At 40.3% G+C, this 24,137-nt stretch overlaps 1 protein-coding gene across 1 annotated transcript; it reads right to left on the bottom strand.

Annotated features, from left to right (window-relative positions):
- Window positions 1-20: 20 nt before the first annotated feature.
- On the bottom strand, window positions 21-23,740 carry nedd9 (neural precursor cell expressed, developmentally down-regulated 9). Its single transcript, XM_057355309.1, has 7 exons — window positions 23,599-23,740; window positions 13,098-13,490; window positions 6,149-6,247; window positions 5,940-6,071; window positions 4,154-5,236; window positions 2,958-3,044; window positions 21-2,506 (listed from the first exon to the last, which is right to left on the bottom strand). The coding sequence occupies exons 1-7, from the start codon at window positions 23,608-23,610 to the stop codon at window positions 1,967-1,969; spliced, it is 2,346 nt and encodes a 781-aa protein (XP_057211292.1). The 5' UTR covers window positions 23,611-23,740; the 3' UTR covers window positions 21-1,966.
- Between the last annotated feature and the right edge of the window lie 397 nt (window positions 23,741-24,137).

Here is a 24,137-nt window from a genome sequence, read left to right as displayed (position 1 = left end):
TTTTCAGCCAATTTGTTTTCTGGCTTGTTTTAATACACAGAAATGTATAATATTCCACCTTTGTTTTACTATAACAGAATCCATGATTTTATTATGCTTTAGTCACTGTCATGTAATGTCTGCTTCATTTACATTCGAAGCCAGAAGCATTTTTATACATTCAGCTCTTTATGCATGTGAGCCGGTTGATGGAAAAGAAGCTAATTTGCATTCTTGAAATATGAACAATTCAGATAATTGAGAATTCGCAGCACTATTCACAGTATTTTGAAATGTGCACGATAACAATACTGTGCATGTTCATTATCGCAATATATTGTGAAATTAAATAACGGTGTTCTGACATTTTGCGCTACCATTAGAATGTGCCACCGTCCCACTGACTTGAGGTTTAGGGTTTGGGTTAGTCTTATGTTTTGTTTTGGACCCTTGTTATTTTAATCCTAATACTAACTTTTGTTTATTTTTTGTCTTTCTTCCTGTAAAACTGCTTTGCAACAATGAAACATTGTGAAAAGTGCTACATAAATAAAACTGAATTGAATTATGTTTTGAGCAGGTAGCACAGATAATCAGAACACCGGCACATAGGTTAGTGTTTTTAATACGCAGCCCAAATAAAGACTTTAAACTACTAAAAACTGAGGTCATTAGCAAACAGTATTCCTGTGGGTTTATGTGCACATTTTGATCGGCCACATCCCTTTCTATTTAGGATGTAAAACACATAATATAATGTGCTAGTATTGAATGAATCTTCATCAGACCGCAGTATACGACATGATCTATCAAACATTTGCTGTTATTCATGGCTGGTGAATCCAGAGCACAGCTGCAGAGAGCCGCAGAGCACCTGCTTCATGATCTAATGTCCTTCATCTCATCCAACCACAGGCCACAGACATAAACATGTGCTCACTTTACACATCTGTAAAAAACATCGTCAAAACAACAAATGACCCTCCGAGGCCTGTCAGATGAGACGGTGTAATAAAACTCACAAAATAAGATTTAGGTTACAGACATGTGACGTTCATCTAAAGAGCAGGTTAATGCTAATGCTAATCTGATGTGGCAATCCTGCTTCAATCCCTTTAGTGTGGCCTCTCATCATCGACTCTGAACCTCACCGCCGGTGATGATAAATTCTCATTTCATGACTGTGTGGAATGGAAAGTATTAGTCACAAAGGCCAAAGAGGTGGTTTGGGATACTTCACGTCCATCTAAGGGCTTTTTATCAGATTATCTCCGTCCAATTGGATCATCTGATCATACTTGGGGAATTATGGATTGGCTGCGACATTTGGTTATGTTAATGGATGGATCAAATCTCCTGGGAAAGTATCTTGCTGCTGTCAGATTTCACATTTATTTTTGAACGTTTTGCTATTTTGTTTTTCAATATTCGCATTCAAATGATCAAATCGTTACCTTGTTTTTATGGCACTTTTTCTTTAAGCAAAATAGGATTTCTTTTTTTATATCTTTTGACTTTAGAATAAAATTAATTTGAGTTATTAAATTATCAGGACAATAAAAACAAATGTAACACAATCCATACAGCAAAGACAGAAATCTTTACCTTGTTCAGTCTGTGCGCTCGAGGGCACGTCACACAAAACATCACATGTAGAAAATATGCTTCTATTTTCATTTTATGGGTCCTGGCCATCATCAAAATACAACAATAAGCAGTTAAAGACTCGTACGTTGTCTAATACACAAAAATCAGGAATGTTAACGTAACACAAGTCTCACAATCATTTTATGGCATACAAATTATTAATATTATTAATATTATATAAAACAAATCTACACAAAAATAGAGCCAAATATTTACAGAAACGAAGAAAGCAAGACTATATACAAAGATCATAGTTTCAGTAATGCGTCGACATAGTATATAAATATGCACGTACGTTAAAATAAGTCTTTGTTCAAACGCTCATGATGTCATTATGACATCACAACACTGGCATCTGCGAGAGCTGCGCTTTAAACTGTTGCGCCAAATGCGAGAGGTCTGTCACACGATCGACCATTTCTTGCACGGCGGCCGTGTTGGGATAGTGAAGGGCGGCCATCTTGATGGCCCCCACGACCGTCTTCAGCATCTCGCACAGCACGTTGCTCAAGTTCATCACCCGATTGGCCACTTCAGGCACCGACGCTTGTCTTGAGAGCGTGTCTCCGATAAACACAAGCTTGTGTGCGCTGAGAATGACGAATTTGCCATGTGCCACGAAGATTCGTGGCGGCTGTCCGGCTTTCACGCAGCCGAAAAAAGCATCCACTGCGTTTAACAAAGTCACAAAGTGCTGTTCGCATTGGTCGGCGTAGAAGCTCAGCAGCTGTCTGTCCCGCAAGCACAACGGCGTTCCGCTTCCGGAGGAGGAGTCTGATGAGGAGGAGGAGCCTGTTGAATGTTGATGGGTGATCCATTTGGTGATGTCGTTCTCGACCGGTTTGATCACTTCCTGTTCGAGCTGTTTAAATTGGTTCAGCTATAAAGCAAGAACAAGAATTCACTGTTAGAACAATCCATTAAAATATGTAGCGCAGTTCACGTTTGCCTAACTTGGTACTGGACACCATCCATACAAGGCATGTTTTAAACAATAAAAGAATGCATAAACATGGACGTAACAGTGTTCCGGCTGGCTCTCTCTGTTTACGTTTACATGCAAAAGGAACCATCTGCCGTGCAAGTTGTCCTAGAAGACAGTTTCACATCATTGAGATGTGCAGCTGTGAGGTTGTTAAAGCTGAACTGATATACGGTGAACACATGGACGCCTCAGGATCCTGAGTCACATGACATTTGGTGATTTTTTAGTACCAGGTACTTGTGGAAACCAATCAATGTTAAAAAGAGTTTGGCCATCTACCTGATCAATAATGACCTAAGTTAATGACAAACACTTTCGATGTATTTGTGAATTTATTTATTCATACCTGTTCTTGGCCAAGTTGAACCTTTTGTTTGACAATGTTTTCCTTCTCCAAGAGTTCCTTTTGTTGCCGTTCAAATTCATCTTTTCCCTGCAATAATGAAGGAAGATGAATAAGTAGTTTGACAATAAATATCTATTCAATTCTTTGTTCAATGGAAGACCATTTAGCAGCTCTTCAGCAGAAAAAACACAAACAAGGAACCTATATACAAAAGGATATAGAGCAATTCAAAAGGCGATATGAACAATCAAAGATATATGCAACATGCAAGACTAAATATTCAAAGCATTGAACTACAGTAGTATCAAGTAAAAACACTTTTAAAGTCTTTGTATCTAAAGCCTCTTACTATAAGCATTTACAACCGCAATCTGTATTCCTGCTTTTAGGATTAACATACTAACAGTGAACAAACGAAAGCCAAAATGACCATTATTTTTTTGGCCTGATTATACGTCTCTCGATCATACAGTAGTGGCCAATAGTGATGTCTGGGGAGCATATTGTACAATATTTGCTATTAATGCTACCTTATGTCCAAATAAACTGATTAAATATGAAGTATATGGTACAAAATGGAGAAAACACTAAACTTGGCAAAAAGAAAAATGGGATTTATTTTATTATACGAAAAAGGCATTAGAAAACAAAAAGCTTGCAGAAATATTTTAATAAAAGGTAAAGATGTCCATTTTCCAAAGTTGGACGTCACTTTTCGCCACTACTGTATATTTATTTTTGACATTTACACGCGCACACATGATTTCGCAAGCCTTTCGAACGTACTTTATTGCAATTAGAGAAGTGGGTTTGCTGGTGACCTCTAGGTAAATTCTACAGAGTTTCACAAGAAACTGACCTGTTTCAGTTAACCACAGGCAAGCAAACTAGATTGGGAGATTCTGAGAGATGCGAAGAAGCGTGAGCCGTTTTTGTCTGTGCGGAAGCCGCAAAACATAAAAATAGTGGCGCGTTGCTAGGACGTCACGATGCAGTTTCTAGAGTCCTGAATGTTTGTGCCGTGTGATTTCTAGGATGTTGCTGGAGTCATTTTTAATATTGAATATTGTCTTCAAGCACTGCTGACAAAATACTAGATTCGCTTAATAGGACTAGGTGTTATAATCCCACTATAATTTAATTAACTAAAGTTATTTTGGTTTGGCATTGACGTTAAACATCATCATCATTCTCACCTGCAGATGCACATAGTCATAATCCTCCATCCAGCTCTTCACACACTTCTCGCTGTTCGCTTTGTCCTGTGATACTGGGAACGGTTTGGTCTGGCCTCCGTAGCTGTCGTCTTCTGTCGGTGTGCAGGTGAAGGGGTGAACGATGCCCTCGATCGGCGCTCTCCGGAAGAGAAGCTCTGCGCTGCCCCCTATCGTTGACGCCAGTTGTTTGGCATCATCGGGCACCGCCCGTGACACCATTGCGAAACGATCTAGTTCATCACACTTGCTCAGTTGCTTAGCGCCCGCTGCCAGGACATTAAGCGCCCAGCTGCTGTTCTCTAGAGTCTGGTGCGTTTGTTGAAGAATCTGCTGGGAATCTTCCAAACGCTGTAGCTGCCGTCGCAACTTAGAATGCAGTCCTGAGTCGGACAACGCTGTGGCGTTTGCCGCCGCCCCGCGGCTAAACACAAGAAAGTCGGCGAGCGCCGCCTTGACTCGCTCTAGTGAGACACGGACTTCGTTGGCATGACGTTCCATGAAGCCGTACGTTCGCCAGTGCGGCGAGGCAGCTAGAGTCTGAAGCGTGCCGACAGAAGAATCCAGGCCTTGTTGGAGGCGATTCAACCGTTGTACCGCCGAGTCAAGATCCAACGCCAGCCGACCCTCGGCAGGGGAGCTGGCTGAAGAAGACGAGGTGGACATGCTAGAACGAGTGCTTCCCGTGCTGGAAAACGATAAACGGTTGACGCCGTCGGTCACGTCACCAAGCGACCGGGAATCTCCTGGAGGAACATCGTACACAGCTTTATGTCGGTCTCTGTTCTGAGGTTTTCCACGCGGAATGTCGTACAAGTCGTGAGATCCGCCTGCGGCGAGCTGACTAGCGGGAACGTCGTAGATACCGTTGCTGTCGTTCATGGCCAATCGGGAGATGGGCTCGGAGCTGGGCGGGAAGTCGTAGTTGGAGCACGGGGAAGCTTTGGAAAGAGATGTTGGCGGGACATCGTATATACCTTCTTGCTTGTGCTTCAACGGCTGCGGAAAGTCGTAGTTGCCTTCATCTTGTGCGACGTTGTTCCGGCAAGGCGGCATGGAATATACCTGCGAGAACAACATTTTGGTTAAACATGACCTTAGTCAAATAGCGTATAGTTTGTTTTCCCAAATCTTTTGCCAAAAGTTTAATCTCCAGTTCTGAATTTGCATCATCTTACTCCAAAACCTTCTTAAAGGACACAGAAAACTCCGGATTGACCGGATGGTGTAATGGAGCACATGGGCCGTACCAAAAGCACATCGGTCGATAAATAAACACGCTGGCCTGTAAGTGATTTCAGTCGAGGTTAAAATGTAACTTTCAGCGTAAGCCTGGGTTTCCACAAGCCCCAATTAAATACGACACTAATAACAGGTTTTCACGTGCATACGGTTTATTTTAAACAAACTCGAGGCGCTGTGTCGTATTGCGTCGAGCACAGTGGTGAAATATAAGAGGGGCTTCAGCGCAATTATTTCGTTTTTTGACCTCCTCGCAAAGTTAGGAGAGGCGTTCTAAGTTTGACTCCAACACGGCTGGCAAGCTAGGCTTTCATTTACAAACCATGGGAAAGTAATAAAAATCAGAGTATTTCGTTTTACTTGTACCCCAAAGATTTTTGGAAAATAGCATTTTGTTACAAGAATAAGAACAAGGGAGGCATTCAGGAAAGATTAAAAACATCTTTTAGACATTTGGTTGGCTTAAAAGTTTCATTATCCTATGACGTGTCTTGAGTTTCTCAACAAATTGAAAAAGAATCAATACCCCTTGTGACGCTGGCAGGATATCATACAGTCCTCTGGATCGAAGGTCTTGGGAGGGTGGCGTGTCGTAGATGCCCTGGGCTCTGGGAGTGCTGTGCTGTCCGGTCTGTTTCATACCCGGGATATCATAGACCTGTGCACACGTGTATAATGTAAATATATGCACATCAATGATCGTGTGGTCATGTCAGGTGTGAAAGAGACACTCACCCCCTGTGAACGAAGAGGAGGAACATCATAAAGGTCATGAGATGAATCTGAAGCAGGACTGTAGGCGTACGTTTGTCCCACACGTACTGGGGTCACCACCTAAGAGAGAAGAGAGGACATTATAAATAGAGCCTGTCAATGAAAAGTGTCCTGCGTCATTGTGATCCAAATTGTGTCGGGGTAAAATCACCATGCAACTATTTGCATTAAACAGCATTGAGTGCATTAAACCAATACATACATACGTCAAATTCTTAAAAACAGAATATTCAATAAATCGAGCAAAATATGTGTTTCTGTCTGCAAACATCAAATTGGCCACAATGTTTAATATAAGATAAAGAACATATTACATGTTTTTAAAACCCAACATACGAACAACAGGAACAATGGCAATCGTCTTAGCCAAGCACCAGTCACAGGTGTTCAGACTGTTTTGTGTACTACGAAATGTAGTATACTTCTTTCTTGCTAAAATGTATTATAATTAATACAAATAACTACTCAATGTTTTTATGAGCTCTCTGCAAAATGCAGAACAGCTATCTTACATTTCATTGTGTACGTGACTTGATGAATGCTCCTGCAAGAGAGAGAAGATAGATCTACACACATCCTTTCCTCTAGATATTAAGGATATTCATCTTTCTTTTCTAACCTATCACCGGTTCACCCATCACTCTGTTTCCGTCTGTATTCCTCAGTTTAAAGTTCAGGTCCTTTCCTGCGTCAGATAGACAGAAGAATGCTTGGAATGTTTGGTCTCCATTCCCTCTTCCCAAAACTTCAGCCCCCGTCCCAAACGCACCAGCGCACACACTTCTGTCACCACGCGGGAACAGTCATGGTTCACTGACAGTTCTTGAAAATTGAAACCATACGCACGACATCCTGTTAAAGAGCAACCATCACTGTTTAAAACCAAGCTGACTACATAGGCAGCTTCCTTCCAAGGTAACATTATAAGGGCCATAGAACCTCAGAAGTGAGCACTCTTCCATGTAATCGCACCCAAAAATAAAACGGGTCATCATTTATTCTTCCTCATGTCATTCAAAACCTGTATATGACTATTTCTTTAGTGGAACACAAACGCAGATATTTTGAGAAATGTCTCGGGGGGGTTTGTGTTCTTACAATGAAAGTCAATGGGGTTTAATGTTGTTTGGTTACCAACATTCTTATGCAGAACACAAAAGAAGATATAAAAGAAAGACAGGTTTGACATCACATGAGAATGAATAAATGATGAAAGAATCAGGATATAATCGATTCAATAGATTTCCCCCCTGTTCCTATCATAAACATTAAGATTACGTTCTGCATTTTAAAACAGCTATTGTGTTAGTACAGACTACAATTCTGCTAATGTCATCCATCATTAATATTAATGTTCTAGAACAATACCGGTCTGACTTCCTCTTTTCGACACAGACTTGTTTTTTGTTGGTTCAACTTAAAAATATTATTGAACTTAGTTAGTCAGTTCATTGAATACTAACATTTTTAAATTGAATTAACTTAAGTTTTAAGGCAACCAGATAACTTATTTTTTTAAGTTGTACCAACCTTTTTTTTTACAGTGCAATAACTTGTGTTAGTTAAACACCGTTGCACCTTAATCTGAAAACTTTCATCGATTTGAGTCATTGAACAATTGTGTAAAACTGGAAAAAAGGTCTTTCTCAGACTCGCGCAGATGTCGCCCCCTCAGGCGCGTGCATGGAAACGGCCAGATGGTTTTCATAAGCACGACCGTCACACTTATATTTTTACTCTGTGAGTTTAGGTGCACATCAATGACATTCCAGTTCATAAATCAGCAGTCTGGAACTCCAGGTTCAACAAAGTTCACACCAATTACCCACGTCTCCCAGCATCTTCCCGTCAGTCTTAAATCACCTCGGCTTCCCAGAAACCCTGGGAAATCGAAGTGAGAATAAACGGCGAACAAGACAGACATGTGATCTGATCAATATGTTATTTATGTACATATTTGTAACCCAAATCACTTTTCCACCGTCTGCCGCGGCCAATCAGATGCGAGTAAATACAGGCGTGTTATCGAGCAAGGTGTGAAGTGTGACCTGTAGGCAAACATATTCTTCTCTCCTGGATTCTTTTACACTCCGTCTGGGTTTGCGTGACTAAGACCGGATCCGATCTGAATCTGAGACCTCACTGCTGTGCTGTGGCGTTTCTTTGTGTGTGTGTGTGTGTGTGTGTGTGTGTGTGTGTGGGGAGAATAACCGTATTGAAAAAGCAAGATGACGCAAGAGTTATCTGAACAAACAATGACTTCACAATAGAGCTCTGAAGTAAGTAAACAGAGCTGGAGAAACTCAGAGTGATGAAATACTTCAATAGAGTGACTCTATTCAAAATAATGACTCCAATATTTAAACATGACTTGTAAACGAATGTCTGAAAATAAAGCTTAAAATATCCCTTAAGAAAGAAAAATCACAGACGAGATTTCTTTAACGTCTCAGTTATTTCTCCTAAGAAAAGAGTCCGAAATCTCACAAATGTGTCTGTCATTAGAGTTCAGAAGAGATGTCAACAATGTGTCAAACTGAGCTCAGATTTGTCAGGTCTGCGATCAAAAGTCAATATTAGTGAAGATCTCGATATCAACTCAAACATTTCTCATCAAATTGACCAAAATCCAGATTATTTTACCTCTACATTCTTCATCATTTCACATCTTCATGGATTTGTTTCATGTGTTTAGCATTTAATTCTCCAAAGCAATTTAAGGAGAAACATCTGAGACCAAGTTGATGCTTAAATGAAACGCAACTGAGAACTCCATTAAATCTCCTGAGCTACGGAAGAGCAACATCTGAGAAGTCAAGATAATCCCTCACTCTTGTTGTTTCCATCGCACCTCGAGTAGCTCTCTCCACACTTGTTTCGTTGGTTGCTGAAGTGATGTTGTAGTTAGCAGGAGATTTCCGGCAGAGTAAACAATCATTTCACACCTTACTATCTTTAAAAGTCTTTCCTGGACACCTCATCCGTCTCCTTTATAAATGAGCTGATGACGGTGATGTTGGCAGCTCGATCCACCGGCTCCCTGCTTCAGTCAGTATCTGTCTGTCTGTCAGTGCCATCTCTGTTCTACATGTTCAAACGACAGAGAAAAAATGCAAAGACGACACCTCGAACCATGTGTCTTGAGATGCACTCTTAAAAATAAAGGTGCAGAGAAGAGTCTTCACAGCGAAAAACCATGTTTGGTTCCACAAAGAACTATTCAGACAGATCTCTTTCTGACCTTTTCATAATCTGAAGAACCTTTTTTCACCACAAAGAACCTTTTGTGAAACTGAAAGGTTCATCGGATGTTAAAGGTTCATTATGGAACCCTTTAGACAAAAAAGTTCTATGGCGTCACAAAGCACCTTAATTTTTAAGAGTGTGGTGTGACTTTAAGACCGAGTACACCAGAAATGACCTACTCATCCTCTTTTGGCCAAACGTCTCGAACAAGTTAAACTTATAAAAGAAATGGTCATTTCTTCCTATTGAATAATACTCGAAACGGCACTAATATGAGAGTATCAACTATATTTTGGTCTTATTCTTATTAATAAACAACAAAAGGTGTTTTTTGGTGTGGAAGCTTCTGGAATCTTCCGTCTCGACCTGTTGTCTGACTCTCGTCCTTTTCAATCTGCGCCAGAAAAAGAGCTTCGTCCTATTAATAAGTCGAACTCATCAACGCAGGCAATTAAATGTCAAACCCTTGGGGATCTTCCACGTCTCAAACACAAAACTGAAGAGCGCTGAGAATCCTTGCTAATTCACGACCATTAACCCGAATGCGTGAAACCGTAATGAATTTTACGTCACATGGAAGCGTTGAAGCTCAGCGGGTGATTTACACATCGGCACTGAGATGATGCGAGAGGGGCGATATATTGAGAGATGCATAAATTATGCAATGACCCCGGTTTCAATGGTTTGCCTTTAATTAATATTAAATACAAAAAAGCAAAGATTCCAGCAGGAAATACGGAAGACGAGGAGGTAAACAAGAGATTTTGGGATATTCCAAGCATGTGCATTACCTCCCACTGGGTATTTCGAGGTATGCCTGTCAGAGAGAAAACGGCCATGAATCTGTTAAAGGGCTTATAGCATCTTTTCAGGGTCAGATCAGTACATCCATGCTAAAACATTATAAACAGAAGTGGCAAATGTCATGAGGATGTTAACAACGAGACAACTGGATGATTTGGGGGAACCTGTTAAAAATACTTCTGTTTGAAAAACACCAAAGAAGGATTTTCACCTTTCAGGTGAAACGCCTCTAAAAATGTAATATGGAAAATTCCTTCATATATTAAAGGAATGGTTCACCCAAAAAGTAGTCTGGGAGTCAATGGTGACCCAAAACGGCTTAGTTACAAACTTTCATTAAAATATCTTCATTTGTGTTCAGCACAACAAAGAAATGTATACAGGTTTGGGACAACTGGAGGGTGAGCAACATTATAAATGTTTGGGTTAACTATTTCTTTAATACAGTATATTGTGTATATACTTATTTAACAGATTTTAAGTCTCTCATCTCTGAGTCATTGAACTAATGCTTGACTTTATAATGGCTATTTAAGATTTCTTTAGAAGTAAGCGCTGACTTATGACCAGCCAACGCTTCCGACAAATCTTTACGCCATCTCCTGGAAACAGAAATGTACAAACAAAAGTCTGGGTTGGATGCGTCAGATGGGACGTTAGTAGAACAAAAGCCGGTCAGTGTGATAACGGACAACCAAACCCATAGAGTGGGCAGAGTGTTATGATTTATGATCTGACTCATGAAGACGCGTTATTCCAAACAAACACCTAAACCAAACCCAGAGGCCCAGAGAATACAAACATCAATTCTTACCCTCAAAGTCATTCCAAACCTGCATGACTGGCTTTCTCCTGTGGACCACAAAAGATGTTTTCCATGTAATGAATGTAAATGGTGACTGGGGTTGCTGAAAAAATCTCACTTTAGTGAAAATCGGATTTGTGTTTGTGTTTAGGGCAGTTTGACAGCCCCTACTCGCATTCTGATAATCATCCGGGTTTGTAAAAACATCAGTGTGAGCGAATGGCAGAATTTTCATTTTTAGTGAACTGTCCCTTTAAATGACTCAACCAGACTCAATGAGACAAAGATCTGATCTGTGTGGTTGTGTCAACCTTTGAGATCGCTCTCGCCCGGGTCGATCTCTGCCTGGCATGAGTAGGGCAGCTCTGGATCACTGTACCCTTCAGGTCAGGCCGGGACAGCACCGCCCTGCTCAACCAAAATCTAACAGTGTGTCATTATGTGACCAAATCCTGCCCTGTGCCAGCATCAAACACATCATCCAGAAGTCAACACAATGACACACCTTCTGTACGTTCATGTTAAATACTAAAAAACAAGAAATCATACCAAGTTTTGACTTGATCTCAAACGGGGATCGTTATTATTTGTCAGCGCCGGAAGTGAGATCAGGAAGGAAACGGTTCTATTGCACACCTTCTGTAAGCACTTCACTCATGTCAGAGGAGCGTCAGCCCAACATTACATGTACAGATGTGGGCACACCCTCTGACCTCATGCTCAGAGCTGCCCGACTGTTGTGCCAACTGCTGTAAAAACAACAAACAAGGGTTGCCATTATTCTGAAACAGAAAACAACACAACCAGCCAATCCTCAATGAGCCCAAGTTAAGCCCTCATTCAAAGGCAAACGTCTTCACACACGTTTCATGTCAAGATTATTTGTGGTTGACAAGCCATAACCACTGACCGTGTCAATCTCTCAAATTGACCTCAAATGTGTTACGAGTTTTATGTTCGATGTGTTCAGTTTTTTCTTTTGCTGATAAACACACAAATCTAAAGCTTTTAAAACCGATTCTGAATACAATACCAACTTTACTATTTTAATAGTCAAAAATCAATACTAATGATTCACAACTATAAATATGAAAATGAAAACAACTACTAATATGCCATCGAATATAGTCTGCAAAACTTCATAAAAGTTTATCTTATATTACTGCTGTAAAGATGTATACGTTTCAGCGTCAACAACATAAACAAACGTTATGTGGCCCAAACTTCCGCCAGACCTCCACAAAGAATCTGTAGCAATACAATTGATATATTTATTTAAATTAAATATAAAATAAATAGTTATACTATAACTCAACAAAAGCGTCCATACTTGCATTATTTACTGTTACATGCCAATTGCATTTGTTTTTATTAAGCTATTTTAATAACTGGCATTTACAATATAAATATTTATTTATTTTATTTGTTATTTGTCTACATAATATATAAATAAAACTGAATACAAAAAATAAGATGCAGGCATTAAAGCGCTATATAGTGCATCTCTCCTCTGTGTCTGTATACAGAAAGTGGGTCGAGAGCTACCATGGATGTGGTCGGTATGTGACACCGTTAGTAAATAACTCTGTTTAAATTAACACCTATGACTGTTTCAGGAAATGTAAGAAAGTAAGAAGTTTTTAAGAATGACACCTAAAAATTCCCTTCTCACACGCAGCGTCGACTATGTCAGCGTGTTCGGTAGCCTGATCTCCTGATTTATTTTTCTATCCCCGCTGTGGCTTTCCTGTTCAGGGAGCGCCAATGAAGTCCGACCCATGGACGGGACATTATAAAACAGCTAAACAAAGCCACAGCACTGCGGTAGTGGGCAGGGCAGGGTGTACTCGCATCTCGGTTCCAGAACAACTTTTGGCTGGACATAGAGACTCTTTTAATCTGGACTATAAACAAACAGGGTGCTGGGATCATGATATCAGACTTACGGGCCAACAAGCCAGTGTAAATATCAAATATTTCCTAAATACGTTTTAAATCGTCAAATTTGCATTAGCAAGAATATAACTGGGAGATGAACTATTATTAAGTTGTTACCTTGCTAGGTGTCCCATCCACAGCCAGCGCACTTCTTTGTGGAACCTGGTACACGCCCATTGATGGTGGGATCTGATAGATGCCCGGTCCCTGTGGGCTCTGGTGAGAGGGGGGCACCTGGTACACGTCCTGAGGGGTAAGAGGTCTCTGCTGTAGGGCGTGACTCTGAGGTGGAGAGGGCGAGCCAGGCGTATGTCCTTCAAACATCGGGCCGATGAGCAGTTTAAGGCGGTTGCCGGGAGCGATGCCTTGACGACCGTGGAGCGAACACAACCACCATCCCTCGAGGCCCCCTGTGTTCTGCTCGATGACCGTCAGAATGTCGCCCTTACGGAATGCCAGCTCTTCTGGGGATTCCGGGACGTTGTCGTACAACGCCTTGGCCATCAGGTTCTAGAAAGAAGGAACAATCATTTTTAATTTGTTATTATTAGGAATGATGGTTTGCAAGGACATAGAAGAAACAACAGCAGAGATTGTTAGCCATTCATTGGTATCGCAGACAGTGACGTATGATCTTGGATCATACACCTACAAATAGTGATTTTAGACATATTTTGTGGGTTCTTGGTCTTTGAAAGACTGAAAAAGTGTTTGTAATATCACAATTTGATGGATGAAAAACATCCCAGAAACCCCATTTAAGAGGCCCGCTGGGAGCTGACTCCATGTTCAAATGCCTCCGTAATAACCTGTGTTTTCGAACGCTCGTGTCGTCCCAGATCACACTAGGAAAATAATCATAAAAACTGCCCGACTCCTCTCTAGCCAAAACACGTCTCTCAGGACTTTGCTGGAAAACCATTTTTCTGTCCGTCACTGAAAACCGCTTGGAGACAAAAGCACACAAACGGCACTGGCAGAATTTAGGTCAGCTTGTGCCAGTCCACAGAACCCCATTGTTTCAGATCCAATCTTCCAGCAACACTCGTCTTAAATCAGATCAGGGATTAAAGTCCTTTTTTAAAACTATTCGACAGGTGTGTTTGAGCTGTGTGCTTTAGTGAATTTCTGATGAGAATCGAAAACAGAGGAAGGTCAGGAGCTAACTAGATTCTTAAGCGTGTTTAATGCAATTCAACTAAATCCACATTCAATTCAAATTCGATGTAAATTAATTTAATTATACCTATTCTAATCCTTTTCTTAGAATAAAAGTGTCTGCTTAATGAATAAATGTAAATGTCGAGTTACTGGCCTGACAATGTATTGATCTAAAACGAACACCCCACATGCACTCCAAGCGGGGCGTCTATTAGATTTTCTTCGAGTTGTGTGTTAGCAAGATTGTGTGTGCCTTCATTTGCTTTCCCACAATGCTAAGTAATCCGGTTCCCACGTGAACCTTCCTGTTCGAGCGGCATCATTATCTCTGATTGGGCGTCTGGTCGCATGGCTATTGTCTCACATTCGTGGCCTCTGTCACCCGCATTAGGGCATGACAACAACCCCTGCCGAGGGAACTACGGCACGCTAATACAGTTTGCTTTAAAACATGACCTTTAGGGTCACAGTGGTCTAAAAGGCTGTTTGTACCCGTTTCTTCCATTTCAGACAGGCTTGTTTGCTTGGAAATATTACAACAACAAAAACATACAAAACTAGAAACTCGCATTAACAAACTTTGCCAACTACGTGCATAATCAATAAAAGTTGCTTTTATGTTTTGCAGAAAGTAAAAGTGATGCTGGTTCTAAAAGTGAACAAAACGTTAAAGCTAACGTGTAAAAGTTTTTCTTTCTGTGTAGTTGCTAAGGGCTTTGCTAAGTAAAATTAGCGGTTACCTATTGGTCCAAGTCAAAAGAACCCGTCCCCAAGTGTGTGGGATATTTCCAAAATAAGTTTTATCACCTACTTTATCTAAATCATCTATATAATTAAGCAGAACTGACAGCTTCTCATACCACATTTCCTTTTGTGCAAATGCTTCCGTGAAAAAAGAAGAAATTCACATACGCTACAATGCAACACTTTTTGTTTGAAGAAGTAACACGTTAAAACAAACCACTGATGTACTGTATCAAATTGTGATACCTGTGGAGAAATAACAGTGACCTATGACTGTCGTAAGTCAATCTCTAATCTCACAGCATAGCAACAGACGTACACAAACAGAGAGATAAACGGTTATAAGACGGGCCGTTGTGACTGCACGTAAGTCCTTTAAGTATTTAAGACACTGAGCTTTGGTTTAGCACACGTATGTGCATCAGACGCAGGTGCGTTATGTCACGCTAATGATAATGTTGGACTGTACGGATATCACACACACATGTTGATCATTATAAAATGATTCGAGACGACGGTAAACACAAGTGCTAAATATTAGCCGATGACCTCTTAAGCATTAATGTGAATTACTTTCTGTAAACGATCTTTAAAAGAGCCATGGATGAAATTTTATTGGCTCTCGCCAACGCTTTGGCTATTATATAAAATGCCAGCATGTTTTGGCTTAACACGTAGACAAAACCAGATGTGTCCAGGTTTGCTCAACAAACTTGATTTAGTCGGATGAGGTGCAAAACGTCTACAGATTTACATTGCGAGTCTGGCTTTATTGTAGCTTTCCACATCAACACCTGGAGCGCATTGCCTTTACATCACCTCCCTGCTCAGAGACGTTTGGGAATCTCATGACTCATCCAGTTTCTAAATAAAGACGTTTTTGTGGCTAGACGGTTTGTGTTTGTATAATCGACCCTTTAGTTTGCCTGTACGTCAAATACGTGCCAGTCGCCCAAAAACCTCCAGAACACTTATGCAACCTAAACGTAAGCGAGACCCACCTTCTTGGGTGGTTTTGGCTTTGCCCCAGTAAAAGCAAAGTCAACGATTAAGTTAGTCAGTAAATAAGCACACCAGAACACAAAGTCACCAACACAGCACCCCAAGGGCATAAAAAAGCACAACCAAACATCATTAAATGGTTTCGCCCAATAAGCAAAACCCCTGGCTTAGGAAAAGTGGTGTGTTCCTGTAGCAAAATAAAGTGGTGTGGAAATTAAGACCAGCTCACTTTAACGTCCCCGGGGGCGAAGCTCGAGTGGGTGTGACCGGTGAACCAGCACCTTCTTTTACCCTCATTTCACTCGAGTAAATATAGAAGATAATTACGATAATGACTCTAATGAAGACCTGATGACTCAAGCGAACTGTTGTGTGGAGTTAAAGACAAAAACAAGAATAAACAGGGTTGAATAAACTTGTTTAGGACAGTAAACGCGCTTGGTACAACAGTTCTCCATTTACTTTGGCAAAGTTTATCTCATGAATACACATCCTGGTCACATTTCAGTCTAAAATTAAAGAAACTATGACTTTTTACGACTATAAGAAATGAATCCTCTTTGGGACAGACATGTTTTACTCAATGTCAAACAAAGGATGAACGCAACTTTGACATAAAAAGTAAACATAGTGGAAGTTCTGTGTTTAAAACGTTGCATCATCGCAGGATCATCACTCAAAATGATGGACGTGAGAGACAGACATCTGCCTGACAGAACTAACATGAGGACAAAATCTGCGTGATATAATCTGCTGGTTTGTACACAAACTTCCTGGAAACTCCCATGCGAGAACACACACTTTTTGCTATTGCATTTCATTGGTACCACCTTGCATTCTGACCACCGCGTGTAAAACCGAAAGAAATGTCTCATTTCAGTGCTGGTGTGATGTCAACAGTCCCTCCCGTTTCCTCTGCGCTGTGAATCAGTGATCGGCCTTCCGTCGACATCAGGGAAAAAACCCACCCACCCATCAACCGACAAACAAACACCCCAAACAGATCGCAGCCAACTTGGCAACCTCAAAGACTTCACCAGACAACACCTCTAAACCATGAGAGCATTTCTTCAAACCTCTCCAGGGTTTTGAAGAAGCTTGCCTAGTTGTGCATTTGCTGTGGACATGGACAAAACTGTACATATGATGCCCAAAAATAGATTTTGTGACTTTCACAAAGTGTCATTTGTAATTTGTACAAAGTGAATCAACAACATACAATTACTAGAAAAAAGTGTGAGTGAATCGCCATCCCTAAACCTAACAAACACAGAGAAAAGCAGATCGTCCCCAAAAAAATCAATTTACACAAATTTCCCTCATAAAACTTGTCATAAAATTGTCATGAGATTGGCCCAGAATGTTGTAGGTGTTTTGATGTTATTTCACCCCACATCCAATATGGGTTTAATATCTTAACTGCTCATTAAAACAACCACAGCCTTGTTTGTTGACTTTTTTGTTGTTACTTATCTCTTGGAAACATGTGAAGAAAGGCACACCACCCTTTAGCCCGAAGCTAGTCTTCATCTTACATCGTGACCCCTCGACAACACTAGTTTCATATTTTCAAACACCCAATGTTGACCTGGCACTGCCTTTATCGGGTGTCTTGTAGAAATCGTACCTAACCGTCGCCGTTCACGCACACACACAAAAATCGCATAATGCTGTATTTGTAAGCCGTGGTTGCTTAATGTGTATTATTTTTTTAACTCCAACGGGTCTGCACGTACTAAGGGGGGTTTTGTGGATGGTTTATATGGAGTGTGGGGTAACTGGGTTCATTTTTCCTCTGGGAGATAGTTCCAGACCTAATCCCCCCAAAACCAGCGAGCGGTTTGGATGTGTGATAGATTTATGATGTCACAGCAGGGCGGGCCTTCAAGAGAGGGAAATTCACCCCCTAATGTCAGCTCAATTTCACACCGCTCTGTAAAGTCTGTGCTGCTCCGCCGCTGATAAGCACAACGCGAGCTCGCTATAAATTACTTGCTAAAGGATTTTGGGTCAATAGGCCGACCGTATTTGTCTCTAACAAGCCTAATGGAGTAGAAAGAAAACAATATCTTACATTATCAAATAAATACTTGTGTCTTTACCATTTATTTAGAAAACCCATAAGACATGTTTATATTCTACCTATTATGCCTATATTATACACCTATGTCTTAATATTTTTCCTAAAATCTTCCGCTTGTTTAAAAATGACGGCCTAGCCCTAATGTGTATGTATTTAAAATATTTAAATAAATAATGCAAACAAATAAATTTACTTTCATATACTTACTTTATAACTTTATTTGTTGTATATTATTTGTGATGTATATTATATATATATATATAGGTTTCAAATATATACAGCCATGAAAAAATTAAGAGACCATTCCAAATTTTCATTAAATCAGCATGTCTAGATCATTCCAGTCCATCTGTTGAATTTCAACAAAATAAAACCTCAGGAGTGACATAAAGTCATCCAACAGCAATGTGAAAGACCGACAGCATGACAAAACACATGAAAACTGTTTTCTTAAATACATGTAGATGTGTTACTGTTGTGTTGCTTAAAAGCAAATATTAACTTGTTTTCTTTGCAGTATTTGAGTTTCTCCAGTTTTCATTTTCTGTAAATAAATGCAAATATAAACAATATTTCTATTTGAGATTTGGGAGAAATGTTCTCTTTAGTTCACAAAATAAAACAAAAACGATCATTTTACCTAAACGCATAGTAAATGTAGTACATTTAAAAATCATAAAACGTGATTTTGTAAGTCTCTTAATTTCTTTCCACTGCTATATTTTGGCTAGAATATATACATTGGTGCATTTCACCAAACCTTTTTCAGAATCCCATATGATGTAAAAGGTCTGATGACATGATAAAATAAACAATGGATGACAAATACGTCACACTTTCAATTGTGTCAGTGGTTAAAAATGAGGTCATGCTTTAAATAGTGATGACTACAAGTGAAGTCACAGAGTTCAAGGGAAAACAGTCCTCCACTATCACCCTTATTTGCTTCCCTCATCCACAGCTGTCAAAGTTCCTCTTATCTCACGGTTTACCATCACACCCCAGACCCCAGATAATCTCCAAACGGTAATCGAACCTTCCACCTCCCTGAACTGCCTCAATCTACAACTCTTCACCTTTCAATGGCTGATATCAACCACTCGGCCCAGTCCTCATCCTCCTGTCAACAAACGTGATGCTGATGTGAGACAATGGGATAAATGTATTGTGTGATGGTTCACTATTTGCGACTCGAAACCACCCGTAGGTTTTAAACCAGAAGAGAATGGTGCAAAACACAAATACTGAAGTCATTTAGGACAATCTGACGAAATACACGTTTAAGCATTCTTGAAACCACACATTCACAATTGAGGGCAAATGTACTGTAGTAACTGAACATTCGGTCATAAACTCGCCCTGGTTAAAATGTGGGTCGCTCTCAAAAATGAAAAGTATCGTAGTACGCATGACTCATATACCACATTGCCATTCCTCTTAAACCAATTTAGCTTTGAAACAATGTGAGGGCAAGTGCAAAAAGACAGCATTATCTGAACTTTTTACTCCGTCTCATGTATTGAAGCACATATCAGGCACTATATTTGGGGGATGGATGGATGTGTTTCTCTCAATGGTGATTACGGCCCGGCGTTCTTGTGAAAGGTTCACAGTTTGGTGCATCTTCGCAACCCCCTATGTTCAAATATGCAGGAGGGCTCCGGGCTCCTTCAGAATCGTCTTCTCTCTTTGTCTGTCTCTTCCAAACACGGTCGGACTGTGTTGTGGAGCTCTGGTTGAGACCTGCTCTGTGAATAGCCCTTGTTCTTACCCTGGGGAATGTGGAATGCCTGCTGAGAACTGTTCTTTATTCACGAATACCACCCCTACACACACAAACCAACACGTATAGGCACACACATGTCTTCATACTCCAATGTTTTCCAATAGAAGAAAGCTCAAAGACATTTAATAAATTCCCACCCCTCGGGAGGAACGTTTCGTTCTTTGCTCGGGGGTCTTGTGAGATTTGTCCTCTATTATTATTTCGTTGACTACAATTGAGATGTTCCAGAAATCTCTGTTGTGGGTTTGTTTCTTACTGGCATCCTTATTGATGTTTACTAGAATTGAATCTCTCTCTTTCAGACACAAACACCACGTGATACACCGTTTACCCACCTTGGCTTGTACTTTCCATTTCAGTGGGGCAACCCCTGTTTTTTCCCTCAGAAGGTTTTGAGAACAATATCAAAGCCCTAGCCTTGGACCTGAGCCTGGATAGAGAACCTAAAAAAACCCTGAACATTTACTTCACTGTCAGGAAATTTTGTGCCAGAGTTACATAAGCCCGCAGAAAGTGTCATGTTTGGAAGGACGGGCGGCTCGTCTCGGATAGTCTCTATTCTCAGTGTTCAACAGACAACAGAGGCTGTGCAACCGAATCTTTCTGCATGTTACAGAATTATTTGTGTCCTGCATATCATCTCACACCTGCTCACCTGCGAGTGCGATGTTGACAGAGGTTCTGGCTGACCTTTATGATCAGTGACGTCAAGACTTGGCCCACGTGACCGTGCAAACTGAAAGCTGAGGTCTGTTTTGTATCTTCACGGCTCCAAAGGTGGAAAAACAGCTCTGGTGAGACTTTAATATTTAACTAACAGCGTTGCTTCACCTTATGACCCTCTGAATGACTTTCTTGATACTTTGAGTCTCACAGAGGTAGGATTGTGAAAATCACAGATAGCAACAGTTTTGTGTCCATTGCCAAATTTTGTTGCCACTTTAAACATCCCAGAAAGTCAAAAGTTCATCTTGCACATGAGAAGGATGTCGATGTGGTTTCTCTGGCCAAGGCCAATAATCTCAAAGCTAATATGCGAAATTTTAAGTTTGGTATTTCAAATAATGCAATTATTAAACAATCACGTATGATATCTTCCCGGCAAACAACATGCAGAAAGATAATTGACCTCAACAACGGTCCAAACCAAATTACGCAATCAGAATATAATAATAAAAGCATCCTTAGAACAGCGTAGCAACCCCTTGGCAATTCCCTAGTAACCACCCAGAAGCAAATCTTAGCAACTGCCTAGCAACATAACAAAGAATGCTTAACACCAGTTATCAACCACATGTAGCAACATATAAAAACATATATTTTTAATTTGATCATTTAATTTCTTTAAAAAATCATTCAAATAAACGTTTTTATATTGTTTTCTTACAGTTTTTATGTTAAAGAAATCCTGTCTGTAGGGTTTGACAGTTCCCGTGAGTTTAGAACAGCTTGTACATCAGTCGTCCTGAATCAGAAACGACACTAGGGTGAGCAGTTCGCCCCTGTGGCCCTGACCTCAAACATACTGACACAAGATCCCTGTTGTATAGTTAACCACAATGAGCCAATGAGCTTTGTAAAAGAGACAGCAAAACAAAAAGATGTATTTCTAAAAAATATAGCTTAAGGTTAAAGCGGTCACTACGGCAGTAAATAAATTAACCGGTAGAGAGTATGATATACCTAATAAAGTAAATCATTTTTACGTGTGGTTTGTGTGTTATGTAGACATAAAAAAGTGATGTAAATGTGGCTTATACATTTAGAATTTGCAGTCTGAACTATCTGATACTAATATTTGTTTGAAATAGTGGTTTGTTTTTACGCAAGTGTTATATAACATGAAGCCAGATTCATCTTTAATGCAATGTTTGTGTAAATCTCTTTAACTTCTCTTTTTATTTTGGCTAGAGGCGTCCCAATAAAAATAGAAATGAATTCAAATGAAATAAAGCGCCTTTGATTTGTTAATTCACCGATCTGAAACAATGAGGCTCATTGCCTTACTGAAGACGAATCTAAACAGTCTGATACACTATAAAGTCCGTGCCCTGCCAAGTGCTCCACATTCCCCAGATAGTGTGAAACAGACAAAAGCATTCCATTCAGGAAGATCAGATCCAATCTCCTACCAAAGTAGGAAGCAAATCTTCCCAAAGGGCCGCGAGCCTCAAAGACTATGCAAATGGCGAAGCAATCGCACACAAGGGCCAAGTTTCTTCTAAATGAAAAGCTGCCCCCACGCTGTGTGTACTTGGATTGGATGTACAGGCTTGGCTGAAGTTTAGACGTGTACTTTTGAGTATCCCAAACTTCTGAAAGACTCGCAGTTGAAGTCAAGTCTTGTTTTTTTATGTGTGTTTCTAAAGAGGATTGGCTTTTGGACCAAACATTGTTAAAAATAACTCTGAATGGTAGACTACACAGTATAAACTGGTGTTTCCCTATCGCGGTCCCATTAGTAAGACTCAAGTCAACAACAAAATCATGTAATTAACTAAATAAATAAAAAAAATGATATACACTGATCAATATCTATTCTGCTTTGTGTCACCCTTCTTCAAGGAGGAATTGAAAAACATTAACGTACAAACAACAGTCATTTGAATCTATTACTCTTTCTGCTTAACAAAGCAATGTCAAGCCCCTGGATCCACTCTACACAGACCCCTGGTTGAAAATCGCTGCTATAAGCAAAACTTGTTTAAAGATATAGAGGTCATTATCAAGTCTATTCATCATTTTCTACGTGACGTCTTCAGACCAGCTTCTTTAGAAAACCCTGCCGTTTAAAGAGCGATCCACACACAAATCAAACCCTGTCATGCACATCAACTCCTGGAGTGTTTTAATTTCCCTGCTCCGCTAGAAACACCGAGTTTAACACTCCGAACAAAATGCATGCTGTTTGCTTCAAACCATCATGTTACACAAGCACAGCGAGGCTCAAATTGGAAAAGGGGTTGGACGCCCGGGTAATGAATGACTCCCATATATCCTCAAGTGGCTTTAAGTAACTCAAGTTAAAATGCAAGAGTGTAAATCACATCGTTTATTACATGACTCCACACAAAAGCTCTTAAGGAGTGCTTTTGTATGGAGGCGGCAATAAATGATGTGATTTACACCTCGCTTTTGGATCATACCAGTCATCCAATACATGCATGCTCGGTTACACATACAAAGGATTGTATGTTGGTTGTGAAGTTAAAGAGTATTTAACTAGAGAAACATAGATGACCCTTTCATAGATTCACAGATGATCCTTCATAAACCCAACTCTTTCAGCATATATTTCTCAATCATTTTCACAGTTTTTACAACTTTTGCTATTAAAAGCCTATAATACATCAACAATGAAGTATTTATAGTGTATACACTATAGACAATGTACAATACACTCAAAACGGAAAATATACCCAATATAACACATTATATCTATCTATGCAATAGAAAACACTACAATAATTCTAAATTCTAATGGCTTTAATGGTTATAGTGGGAATTGTATTGGTTTTAATGAAAATTATTAAGATGATCTTTGTGGGTCTCAACTGGTAATGTGTTGGGTTCTGCTGGTGGGATGTTTCTGGTGAATGACAACCAACAGTAACGTAACGTCATTAAATCCTACTGGAATAACATCCAAAAACATACAACGGATACTTTGTATGGTCTTTTTCAGCATATAATACAATTGCACGTTCAAGCTAAACTAGAACGAATTACCTCCTAGGTGTGATGAACACTTCTACTACTCTGACGTGTTTTACTCTAATAAACTCAACTCGTACTGATGGAGTTTACGGAAATAACGCGCTCGTGAATGAAGCGTCACTTACTTTGTACTTCATGCTGCTGGTGTTCCGCTATCCAGTAACTCCAGTAAGAAAATCCGATTTAAGGTCAGAAGAAACTTTTATCGAGGCTAAACGCGCATTTTGATCGACGCGGGATCGAAGGGATAACGGTATGAGCGCTGAGGGCTCGAGGATCCGTAGTAACTATGAGCGCAAGCGGGAGGAGCTCCGGCGACGAACCTGCAGGAGGTCATTTGCATACGGTTCGCTCATTGGTTGGCGGCGGAGGGGCTTGCTCTCGTCGAACGCTCTGACGTCGTTGCAAAGGGGCGCCCGGCGGTAAAAGCTTTTTTGTGAGGCCGTACATGGCGACGGTGGCGTTTCTAGGAAATTACTCAGCGCTGGTGTCAGCGATAGTTACAGTAAAAATGTAGTAAAATGCGCTCACTGTTCTGGCCTGCTAGCATTCGTACAGGTATTTCATGACATGACCGTAATAACTCTGTTTAAGTAAGTTATTTGCCTTCATCTGGTAACGTCACCCACCTCTGTTGAACATTTGATATTCAGGCCTATATGAC

The sequence above is a fragment of the Triplophysa rosa genome, linkage group LG16 (assembly GCF_024868665.1).
Source record: "Triplophysa rosa linkage group LG16, Trosa_1v2, whole genome shotgun sequence".
In the NCBI taxonomy this organism is placed as follows: domain Eukaryota; kingdom Metazoa; phylum Chordata; class Actinopteri; order Cypriniformes; family Nemacheilidae; genus Triplophysa; species Triplophysa rosa.
This window is presented reverse-complemented; position numbering and strand designations above follow the sequence as displayed.

Excerpts from the sequence above, each read along its gene's own strand:
- nedd9 (XM_057355309.1), bottom strand. Across the intron at positions 6,072-6,148 it reads CTCCTCTTCGTTCACAGGGG|GTCTATGATATCCCGGGTAT; the intron begins GTGAGTGTCTCT and ends ACGTGTGCACAG. Across the intron at positions 3,045-4,153 it reads ATGACTATGTGCATCTGCAG|GGAAAAGATGAATTTGAACG; the intron begins GTGAGAATGATG and ends TCATTATTGCAG.